This window comes from Gambusia affinis, linkage group LG15 (assembly GCF_019740435.1).
Source record: "Gambusia affinis linkage group LG15, SWU_Gaff_1.0, whole genome shotgun sequence".
Classification (NCBI taxonomy): Eukaryota; Metazoa; Chordata; class Actinopteri; order Cyprinodontiformes; family Poeciliidae; genus Gambusia; species Gambusia affinis.
The window spans coordinates 3,322,877-3,335,507 of NC_057882.1; the positions used below are offsets into that span (position 1 = coordinate 3,322,877).

Here is a 12,631-nt window from a genome sequence, read left to right on the forward strand (position 1 = left end):
TGATGAACCACACTAACGCTGGAAGGAAAAAATAAGCGGGGGCCTTTTAAAATTCTTAAAATCTACCTAAATGAATGGAGAATCAGGGGAAATCATCAAAAATTTAACTTGCGTTTGTCCTTACAGCAAAAACTGTAATTTTGAATAATGCTACAGGTATCTGGAAAGGTGCTTTTGTAGAGCATTATTAGGGTTTTCAAGTTGCTAATCTGATCTAATCTGGCACAAAGGGGATGAAGTCTTTAAGTCATCTGATTAGCTTCTACCGATGGTGTTAGCTCTAGCTAACATAGTAGTGGAACAAGCCGATAACGTTCATTGATTTCAACAGATATCAGGTATATCAAGGTTTATAGAGTGTATTCTTCCAAAACATGCCCACCTCATCATTACAGCACGCATTGCTCAGATGAAAAAATGTCAACCTCCATAGGCAAAAAATATAATAAAGTTGTAGGTTTTTTTTGGACTAACTTTGAGTTTTTACATTTCACAAAACAACTTTTAGTTGTTTAGTCTATTAGAAAAAGGACAACATATTTAAGCCAATAAATTCACATTGGCTTAAATATGGCTCTCATTAAAGACAATGTTTCCCCCTATCAATCAACCTGACTCTCTTCACTCTGAAATGTTTCTTTTTTTAGTAGATTAATTGATTAATTGTCAGAATTATAATAATTGATTGCTAAAATAATTATTAGTTATAGCCCTACTTTTGTATGAATGGTTCTGTATTAACAAGATTGCCTTCCCATAACGTCTACTAAACACAGAGCTTCAAACAGAAGCTCTGTTTCTCACAAGTGAAAAACAGTTTTAACCACTTGAGAAATCCTGACCTGACATTTTTAAAAGTCGCTGCTGGGAACTGGGGGGGAAGTAAGAGAGCTGGTTTGAGACGTGGATATAAAAAAATAGGAAGAACGAAAAAAGATGATAAATTCGAACGCTGCAGCTCCTGGCATGTACCGAACGTCACAAGCTGCTGAGGACAAACAGTCCGAGAGCATCTTCAGGCCAGTCAGAGCGCCGCAGAGTCTTGTGGAAATTTTCCAGAGTTATTGCCTCTGTCGTTTACATTCCTGAGTCAAGGCCATGCTGGTTTGAATTAGAAACCAAGGTGAAGCAAACAGGGACTTTAATAAGTTAGTCAAAGAGGTGAAGGCAGGTCTACGCCCAGAGTTTACCCAAGGATGGGCGACACGTCATTCAACCTCATCCTTGGTCCAGTTTGATGAAATCAGTGGCACATCAGCAGTGTGCACACATGACATCATTACAGTCCGACTACTTTGAAAGTGGTTATATCTTGAATTTCAGACAATGAAAGATTTGCAAAAAACAAAAACAAAACAACAACATAGGTTTAGTCATCCGTTACCAATGAAGATCTTAACGCCAGCTTTCAGGACATGTAAGGGAGGGTGAAGAACTATCTCTATATGCTTCATACCAGTGGTCCCCAACCACCGGTCCGTGGACCAATTGGTACCGAGCCGCGCAAGAAATAATTAAATATGTCCGTTCTATGTATTGAGTCTGGACGAGCTTTTATTTTGAAAATCCTAAACCGGATGCTGTCGGTTACGTCTTGCGCGCCAACATGTAGCAGAATGAGTAAGAAACAACGGCATCGGCCCCGGTCCTCACAGCGGGCGTGCACCCCCTCACCCCTGGTCCGCAGAAAATTTAGGAAGGGTTGACCGGTCCGCTGTACTAAAAAGGTTGGGGATCACTGCTTTATACAGCCAAATTCATGCAACTTCCTCTGGTATCTCAGTAAAATAACTTAAAGCATTGGAAAGGTAACAGCACTACATTTTCAGCCCATAGCTAGTAAGCATTACTCCATCTTTGCATCAGTAGTCCAGTCTTTTGGCACCCGAAGCAGGCATCCATCTACTATCAAGGGGTGCATTCACACCAGTTGTATTTAATCTAGTCTAACTGAACTCTCGTTCTTTGCCTAGAAAGTCTGGTTTGTTAGGGGAGGTGTGAATGAGCAATCAAACTCTGATGCGGACTAAAAACACAAACTCTGGTGCACCGCCAGACCTAGGTCTCAGCTCGGTTGAATTGAACTGTGGTGTGGTTGGAATGCATATGAGAATACCAATCGCATCAGAGACTGTTCCAAAAGCAGAAAGTGGACCAATCCACAGGGCATTCTGTAGCGCTAGTGGTAGAAATGGGTGTTTTTGCCAAGGGCAAAAGAGAAATCCTACAACCTCTAAAATCTGACGCCATTCCATTTTCGGTTACATTTCATAAAGAAGTGCCGTCTTCAGAGGTTTTCGTGTCGTTTCCTTCAATGGTTTTCGGTGCAGTGCCACTAAAGGCAGGTGGAGGGGGGGACATCTTTTCAAAGGGTTCAGTTTGTTTGCAGTTTTGGTCCGCAATCAATTCGAGTCAATCAGGTGTGAAACAAACAGCGTTTTATCAGCAGTCGCTAACAGTGTTTCAGACAGTCTTAGAAGAGAGAGATGAAGTCAAAACATCCCAGCTATTGCCACAAACCAGGACACTGTAATGTATTTATCTTCATGGATTTTTGTGGTTTAACCCAACCTTAAGACCAAGGTCAATTAAAACTTTGAGGTTTGGGAGGAGTCTCTAACAGCACAACACCCCGCTCACCTGATCCTTCTGAGCGCCCGTCGCTGCCTATCAGTGGCACTGTGATGGCTGCCGTTGCAACGCCGTCTGTGGGCATGGTGGTGTAAACTACAGGAAGCGACTGCACCACCACAGGGATGGTCTGGAGTTGGCCCACCTTGCTCGGCATGCTGACCGACGGGATTGTATGGATGACGTGGAGAATCTGCTGCCCCCCGGCTCCTTGTGTTGCTAGGATGGAACCTGGAGAGAGGACCTGGCAGGAGAACACGATGGAGTCAGAAACCATGCTGTGTGTCTTACTATGAATAAACGGAGGAGGAAGGAGTTTGTGTTTACCATGGAGCCTATGGATTGTACCGTGGAGGGAACGGGCGTGGCTGACAGGCCGGGCTGGGACATGGCGCTGCTGGGCGCCGGGTTGACCGTGGAGCTTGTTGTGGAAGCAGAGCGAGGCTTGTTGAGCGACAGGTCGACGGGTTCGGTCTGGTCCTCAGCGGGACTCGAGTGAGGCGAAGACGGCTCCACCTTGAACTCTGACTTCATCTTCAGGTCCGTGGGTTGGGAGCAGTCATCACCTACATCCGCCTGCCGGGGGAAAAAAGGAGGGGAAGAGCTACATTAGACTAAAACAAGACGCTGTTTACACATTACACATCTCATATGACATACAGCATTAAATAATAGATTATATTACTAATGTGAATCACGACAAATCAATACAATAATGACGACAGAAGTTTTCAAATAATCTTTTGTAGCTTTTTTTCCCCAAGAAAATGTGGGCTTTCTCTTACTGTAAAAGGTTTTTGTTTTCCTTTGTTTTAAAACCAGAAATGCTGAGAAATTAAAGCCTAGTTCTTAAATTTTCCATGAAATAACCAAGTTTTATACAGTAAGCCTTTACAAAACCTAAGTTTGTTATCCAGCGTCAAGTTCTGTCTTGATAAAAAGGCCTTTTACCTTAGAAAATAATCTTAACAGAAAGAAGCAAACATAACACATTGAACAAATAAACAAAACAGACAATAGAGCGGCAAAATAAGACAATTACATTTATAGTCCAGACTAGAATGTATACATTTTCCGATCATTAATTAAAAGCAACTCTAAACAATTTGGATTTTAGTCTTGATTTATAGAACTCATTGATTCAGCAATTTTGGAGTTTTCTGAAAAGTTTGTTCCAGAATTGTGAAGCATAGAAGCTGAATGCTGCTTTTCAATGTCTGGGTCTGGTTCTGGGGATGCAGAACAGACCAGAACCAGAAGACCTGGAGGTCTGGAAGGTTAATACAACAACAAACTATTTCCACTGGCAGATTTTTTCACTCATAGCAATACATTTCCCCTGTTCTAAGTGAAAAATCTACCAGGAGAACTTGTGCTTTTTTATCAATATCCAATAATTATTTTTGATGAAAAGTTTCTTGTTCAGTATTATTACATTGCATAGATATTTACACTACAGACTGGACAAAAAAATACTTGGTAAGATTTTGTGTTTTAGCAGTGAAACAGAATGAGATTCAGAATAAAGGAAATTTTACTAAAGCAGACTATTTAAACTGGAAAATGGTGTAGAAATTATGTCATCAGACGAGCGATATGCCTCCATAAACATGCGTCATTTAATATTCAGCCTTTTTCCAAGCAGTGGAAGTGGGAATGCCGGCGTTGGGGATCCAATAAGCCCTCGTTCTCTGAGCCTCCTTAGAGGAATGGAGCGCCGATTCTCCTCTCCAACCACCCAGGGCTCAGCTGCCATGCAGCCCCAAAGTACAGCGAACAATGGCTGCTGTGTGGAACGCTGGGAAGAGGGGGAGGTGGATGAGAAAGTGAGACGGACAGAGACAGAAGGCTGCATGGGTATGGAGAGAGACTGGTACAGGCTGAGAGAGAGAGAGAGAGAGAGACAGAGAAAGAGAGAGGAGAAGTGGAAGAGGGAACAGCAGTGAGCCTCCAGTCCAGGAATTGGCCTCCATCCAGTTGAGCTGAGCATAGTTTGGCTCTGGGCGAGGAGGAGAGGGTGGAGGCTCTGCTACACCCTTTTATCAGCTCATGCATTCAGCTGGAAGCTGGGTTTATAAAGGTGAACGGATTAACAAACACGTAAACATCAGCTATCCACCTGGATGTCTATGCAAATAACTAGAGTGTAATAAGAAAACTATTTGTTCTGCATGTTTGGTTGAATTTGTTATAGATTAACTTCTTTTAAAGGGATGAGTCGGTCTTCTCTTCCAGATCCAAAACTAAATTTACGAATGGAGATTTAAAAGAGCTAATGACCTGCTCTTTGTGTCGGATATATTATCTGTTTTCTCCGCGGATTAACTGAGCAGGAGAGAACAGAAAGGAACAGAGAAGAGGAAAGAAAAATAAAAGTAAAAGAGGAAAGGAAAGCAAAGCAGAGGCCAACAGGTATATCTGAAGTGAATTCAAAATCTAAAACTGTTCAAAACTTGGCAAAGGTCTCCTGAACAGAATAGAGAAAAAGAAAATAAGAAAAGGATGATCATAAGCCAAAGAAAAAGGAAAGCCATAACGCGATTATAGTGAGACGGTCAAAGGGAAGGAAGAACGGAAACAAAATCCTGAAAAGAAAATCAAGTGTGAAAGAAGTGAGTGAGGCAGGGAAGAGAGAACGAAACAAGAGAAAGAAAGACAGAAAGGAAGGAAGGAAGACGGAGTGGGTGGGAAAGGCCCTGCCGTTTCCATGGAAACTGAGAGCCATCAGCTGACTCCATGTTTTCCGCTCGTTCCACCCACCACCAACTCCCTTCCTTTTCCCTCCCAGCCCGTTCACCTTTCCATCTTTCATCCCTCCATCTCCCCCCCTTCACTCTCTCTTTCAGGACCACACCTCTGACACCTTTCTCTCCCACACCTCCGCCTCTCCCTCCTCAGCATCCCTCACTCTTTACACCAACCACACCCTCAGTGCCTCACCCTCTCATCCCCACGGCAGCTTTTCTTTCTACCCACTCGCTCATGTACTTTTTTTCTCCTGTTTTTCCCCTCTCCTCACGGCTGCTCAGATGATTCTGAGCAGAAATCCACAAACAAAGAGTCCGAAAGGATCCGTCTCTAACAAAGAGCAGAGGATCATTTCTGGACTCGAGACGAGATAGAAATTGGAAAAAGAAAAAGATTTTGTAGTTTTTACATGGGTTAGTTCAAGGGAATCATGTGGAGATATGAACTGAGTTTGTGCACTTCAAATAAATGACATCGCCTTGACAAAATATTTAAGCAACTTAAACTTTGTCACATTTTGTTATTCAATTCAGTTCAAAAATCCTTTTTTTATCCATAGATGGAAAGTAAATATAACTAATATCATCCAAGTATCTTCAAAGACCTCCTGCTGTGGGCAGGAAGAATGTCCTGTAGAAGACAGTCTTGCAACAATTCTGAAGACGCCTCTGACTGAAGACTGTTTCTATGACATTATAGTTTCATTTCCAGAGACATTATTCCACAGAAAGCGTGATGCTGCTCCCTCCTGGGTTTTTGCTGACCGACATTCTTCTTTTTTTGCTTTTCAATATTTGCCTAAATCCCATAATTACTGTGTGTTCTTCTCTCAGTGCATCTATAAGCCATCAGGTATGTCGCAATAAGCGATAAATCAATTCATTGCATGATAAATTTCTACCAAAAACTGGATGACAAAAGTCTTCATTCTGGCGCTTTGGTCAATTTTGTGTAAAGAGACTTCATAATTCATTTTATTTATTGTTTTGTTTATTTATTTTGGATATTTAAAATGTCTTCCAGTTCCAGTGTTAAATGTTCATTAGAATTTAAAGTTTATTGATCTTTGAGAATGTGTTTTGCCATTACCATTAGATCACTTGAATATTATTGTTTACTGCAATAACTTCTGGGACAATTTATCATCCAGCAAAATGTGTTATTGCAAGAGGTCGATAAGTCATAAATAAATGGGATTCCACCAGACAGCCTTTGGGCTTTTAACTGCAATTAAATAAACAAATTCAACTTTTGCTAAGAACTTACCAAAGTCAAAGAGACTCGAATCAAACTGACTTTGTTTAAGTCACAATAAACTTCCCACATCGGGATGCTCTGAGCTGAAACCCTTGACTGAGCGTGATGTGTTGCTCCTCTTCATCCGCCTGCATTCCTCAGTTCAACAGCTCCGCCGTAAAATGGGTCACCCGGTCCTCATCTTGCAATTAATTCATGCGATCCCGAACTCCGTCTGATGCGGCCGGCAGCTGTGACTGCGGCGGCGGAGGAACACACTCCCTCTTTAATCATCTTGTACTTGGGGCCGCACGTTTGGTACCGGTAATGAGTGATTTACGGGTGGGCAATAAAGCTCAGCTGTCAGCTGGCCCACAGAGGACGGCTGACACATGTAAGACGTATGACTGCGTTTAATGCATGTGAACAAGGATGAGGTATTCAGAGCTGGCAGTGGCTTTAAATGACGTTTTAACCGTGTGTGTGTGTGTGTGTGGGTGGGTGTGTGTGTGTGTGTGTGTGTGTGTGTGTGTGTGTGTGTGTTTAGTTTTAGTGATGTGACTGTAAGCATTTAACAGAGAGAAAGTGGTCGGGTTAGAGGAGGTCAACTAACAGATGGTGAACGGTTTGTGTAGCTTACTGGTATATCTGTGGGACTATTAAGTGTCATTTTAAGGTAACAAATGAATACATGATTATGTCATTTTGGAGCACTTGGGTAAACAGAAATAATTATTGAGCCAACTGACCACAGAATGATTCCCACAAACCAGATAAAGGCAGCTTGATTATTTATACGACTAAACTTCTGATGCTGCTGCTGTTGTTGTTGTTGTTGTGCTCTTTGTTGGACGACATGGAATCAAGATGACGGTCCAGCAGAGACCCATCCATAAATACATCCATCCAAACCGGCCAGGTCAAGCGCCCATCCATCAATCAATCAATTTATCCATCTCTCCATCCGGCTGTCGCCCACTTTTCTGGGATCATGTCTAGCAGGTAAACAAAGCTTTCCTCCTCACCAGTGAGATTCCAACATCCTGCTGTCCCAGTGAGACAGGGCAGAAAAACCTCCAAACGGAGGCATTCAGGAGGAATCCTCAAGACAGATTCCCCCTGAATGCCTCCATGTGTAGGTGCACTGGTTTTACCGCTGCTTTTACATTTGATCCTGAGGCCAGAGAGGGACAGACCAATACAGACATGAAGAAGGAGAGAAAAGAAACAACAGCTGACAACATTCACACATTTGAAGCTCCATCTAATCCAACACCAATTAACTACAACCAGTGTTTAGGTGAGAGCATTGTGCTCTCATTTCCTGCCCAGCTGGATCCACCTATTCGCAGACTGATCCCAGCCACCAGGCCAGACTTTTTCCTGTTGCTCACTAGACACAAAAAATGGAGGTTCGCTTCGGTCTGGAGTGATTTGACAGGAAAACTCTGGCAGTGGGCAGGAAAAACTGGCTGCCAACGAATGGATTTTTAGACAGTTAATGTAGTGTGGTAGACTCTGTTTGACTGGGAACCAAGGTTGCAACATTTGTTATATTTTCAGCTGCTGCGGTTCGTTGCACTGTGTCAAACAAACCAAACCCTTTGAAAAACCTGCTCCCCTCCTCACCTGCTGCACCAAGAACTACTGAAGAAACCGACACAAAAATCCCTGAAGGAGACACTGAGCGCAAATTTCTTCTTCAGGAAATGTAAACAAAAAAGGAGCGGGAGTGGTCTACATCAGAACTCCTTTAGTCATTCACAGCTGACCAAATGAATCGGACTTTCTAGGTAAACTAACTAGTTTGATGAAAGTGGAGTAAACAGTTTCAATAGAACAATCTATTCAAAAGGCAGCAAAAGGCTGAAACTTTTGCTGTTCAATGAGTCATTTTTTAAATTTTTTAACATTTGCATAACTATATACAATTAGTATTGTGTAAAAATTGTTCCTGAATTGTTCGCACAAGCTTGCCACACTATGAGAGTGAAGAGGTCAACAGTGAGGCCTCACTCATCACTCGTCACTCCACTCCGTGTTTCACACCTCAGTGACGGGTAAAGTGTCACCAGAGGGTTTTTCAAGTTATAACTCACAGTCACAGCGTACCCTCTTCATAAACTGCAAAAATATTCCTGTTCTCTTTCTTCCTTGTTCCGAGGTAACAACTAACAGGAAAGACGAGTTCTGGGAGATACGTTACATCCACCTGCAGTAACAGACAGCAGAGCAGTTCCAGAGCCACAACAATCTGAGTTCAAACAGCAAACATGTAGCTTCTGCACAGCTGGAGAAGCAAGAACTCGTCTTTTCACTCTGATAAAAACCCAAAACAACTCTGCAACAAGCGCTTTCAGCCGCCTCCTGCTCTGTATTCATCACTTTCATGATTAAAATATCTTGATTCAATCATGGTGCACGGTAAATCTTTCAACACTTCATTAGAGGAGGAGCTGGCACAGACGAGTCCTCCGTTTAACCAGAGGAAACAGACTGTTTCTGTTGGATCACCACTGGTAGCTATTGTTCTCCTTCAGTTTATAGGCTAATATAGAAACAATAAAACTAGAATCCTGGTTTTATGGGTGGTCCTTGATGAAGACTCAGCATCACAGCAGCTTTTGTCCATCGCCGAACATCCCACTATAGATATATCTACAAAATAACTGCCTTATTAAAACATTAAGTCAAAAAGTGTCATGATTGGTTGTTGTGTTTGAGCTTAAATAACATTTTTCGTTCCATGTTTCCAGAAACATTTTATGCGTCTATATATTTGCCTTCAAATTGTAGCTCAGTTTAACTAAAGCAGAAAACTTTTCAAAATTAGTTTAATTTGGTAAATAGAGGAAAAAACATATACGATTATAATATATTCATATTATATCATGATGTATATTTTATTATTTAAATGTACCCTAAAATTTTTTGTATCAAAACTATACATACATTTCCTAAATTTGAGCTGTTAATAGTTGAAATTATTTATTTTGTGATTTCGAGAACAATTTATTAATCTACAATTTAATATTTTGTATTATTCTAAGTAACAGAAAAGAAGATAAATTCTATATCTTTGTTGTTATTCATTTTCCTATTGTTCTTATTGTTTTTAATACTCAAAATATACTTTACAAACTAAAAATGATATATATTCAGCATGCTGTTATTTTTTACAAAATATTTTATACTAAAGGAAAATTTTTAAAAGCGTCCTAATTGTGCCTTTTTTGCTAATTTATTTGTTTAAAAAATATATATTCATATTAAATTATTGAATAAATAAAAAAATCAATTACCTATCTGTTAATATAGTTAATTACACTTTTTTGAGATTTAAAAATCCATGTTTTATTTTTGGTTCAGTAGAACCAGTAGAAATTTGTCTTTCTGTGCAAAAATTAATATATTACAAAACTTTCAGTATAGAACATCCACATTTTCTCAACAATTTAGGTAATAATTTTTTTCTTATGTTCTGGATGTTACAAGCAATGCAAACGAGAAAACACAAAAACATGTAGCCTGAGTGGCTTGGTGCAACAAGCCCCACATTTATTGCGAGAGATATGAACCATTTTTGCCCCAAATTGCTTGAATTTCCTCAGCAGATGACAGTTGAAACCGGCAGCTCAGTTCCCCACAGCTGTCTGCCGGGGCAATTAAAGCAGCAGGGTGTGCGTTTGTCGCTGCTGCCAAGGATCAAAGGCGAACTGAGCATTTCTCAGCCTCTCCAGTTGTTCTGCACCGAACCCTCGCATTTCAGAAAACAAAACAGCACGTACAGTACGCAAACTGTTTCCTGTCTCAATCAGGGCTGCTGCTTCTACTTCCTGGAAGCTTCGTGGCGTAGGAAAAGCGAGCTGCCAGCAATGACATCATCATCACCATCATCATCCTCATCATCCTGCAGCAGCAGCAGGAGAAAAGCTGCATCCATCCAGTATCTGCACTGCAAAGCCCCAACTCCCCTGAAACGTCGCCGCTCTTTCAGAGTCTGGATGTGAAATCCTCTGAATGGGGTGAAAGCTCGGAAACAAGCACACACTAACTAACTCACACAGGGTAAACGCTCAGCAAATAGACCTCGAAGCTCTCACACATGCAAACACACACACACGCACAGGCCTTCACTGTTTGCTTGTGTGTATTTGTGCTTATGAGAACCACAGATTAGATCCATTCACTGTGTTTGGCTGGCAGGTATTCACTGTGACTGTGTGTGTTGGAAAAAGAGAGAGAAAAGGTGGAGGAGGAAGAGGAGGAGCGATGGGGTGGGTTTTGGGGGTGGGGATGTTGGTGGGATGGGGGGCTATGGTGGGGTCAGGCTATACAGTCTTTTGGCAACTCCCGCCAGAGCGGTGGTTGCCATGGTGACTGGGTGAGCGGAAGCAGAGCCTCCCCCGACATATCCTATTAGGGTGAGGTAGCGAGGCCGACCAAGAGAGAGAGAGAGGGGAGGAATAAAAGGGGGGAAAGAGAAGAAGAGGAGGACTTATGTGAGAAAGTTTGTGAGAGAAAGTAGAAGAAGAAGAATGATGGAGGGATAGGTGAAGGTGAGCTAAAGGTGTGTCCAAATAATTTTCTCTTTGCTACTGCAGTGCCACAGCTGATGAGCTGAACGACCCTTGACCCCGTTCCTTCGCACTGACGAACACTGATTAACCTGCATGAAACAGACTTGTTGTTTAATCATCAACACTTTCTCTGCTGGTGACCCAACGTCGCAATGTTTGTTTCATCAACATATCAACCAGAAACACCTGTTATCAATTTGTCATCTCTCCATCCATCCATCCATTTGTGACTCCATCATCCATCCATCCCTCCCTCTATGAATCATCAACGAATCCACCCTTCCCCTTTCCCTTTCCCTCTTAAGTGCTAAATTACCTAACTGTATGTAAACTTGCAGTTGAACAAAGTTTAGCATCTTTGTAGAAGTTTGGGTTATTGAATTTTTCAAGTACTTACAAGTTTATACTCGTGCTCTTATTTTGAAGTGGGTGAAGACTGTTCACACAGCAGTTCCATTTCCTCTCTTTGTTTTTAATCCTAATAAGGTTAGTTCAAACAAGGAACACGGAGGAACAAAATAAAACAAGGACAGCAGGGAACCGGATAGAATCATCTAATAGTCTTTCAAGGACAGATATAACTTCACTTAAAGTGAGTGTTTTAGTGTTAGCCTCAGCTAAATACCATGTTGGTGAAGTGCTTTAGCATTAGTGGAACAAATGTTTATAATTAGTGCTTTAGAGTTAGCACAATTAGCTTTTTTCTTAGTGATGTCTACCGCTGCATAATGCTGACCTGTGTTCAGATCTCTCCCATATAGCTACTAGTTGAGCCTCACCTGAGCTAATAATGCTAATAGGTCGATCATATGCCAAGTTTAGTGACATATTTTACTTCATTTCCTGATAAATTTTAAACAACAGTTTGAAATTACTTGAAAAAGTAAATGAGGTTACGGCATTTCCTTCATATATGTGAGAAATATCTGCTGAATAAAGTTGAGAATGTGTCAAAGCAGTCATTAAAACAGTTCAAAGTTCACCACAGCCGAGATGTTTTAGCTCTAATTTAGCTGCAAAGCAAATATAAGCAGATAACAGCAGGCCCGCTGGATGCATGATGGCATCTGAACGGCATTGTCTTTGAGTTAATGAATGTTATTTTTATAACTTTATGGCATTTTTAAATAAAATAATTAACCCAGTATTTATTGTATAGTTGAATAGAGCTAATCATTAATTGTTTTACAACTTTTTGCCATTTCTCTGGTGAGATCAGGACCCTGAGAGGAGCTCTCAACGTCTCCTGCTGAGAAGCAAAGTGGGACGCTTATTGTTTGCATGCCTCTGACATGTGGGAAGCCACTGGTGCATGTAGCAGCTGTATGGTGGTGTTATTCACTTTCAAGCAGTTACCCAAGGGCACAGACTTTCAGAGTAAACATATAACAGCGATAATAATGATGGTTCTGATGGTTTTTAGGTATTAAGTAGGA

The 12,631-nt window shown here is 41.3% G+C and overlaps 1 protein-coding gene across 1 annotated transcript in view; it reads right to left on the bottom strand.

Moving 5' to 3' along the window:
- The window catches only part of klf8 (Kruppel-like factor 8), a 70,538-nt gene that overhangs the window by 15,404 nt on the left and 42,503 nt on the right, over positions 1-12,631 (bottom strand). The window contains exons 3-4 of the mRNA XM_044141651.1: positions 2,959-3,207; positions 2,641-2,875 (exon numbers count right to left, since the gene is read on the bottom strand). Of these exons, the coding sequence (XP_043997586.1) occupies positions 2,641-2,875; positions 2,959-3,207 (484 nt within the window). The remainder of the gene's footprint in view (positions 1-2,640; positions 2,876-2,958; positions 3,208-12,631) is intronic.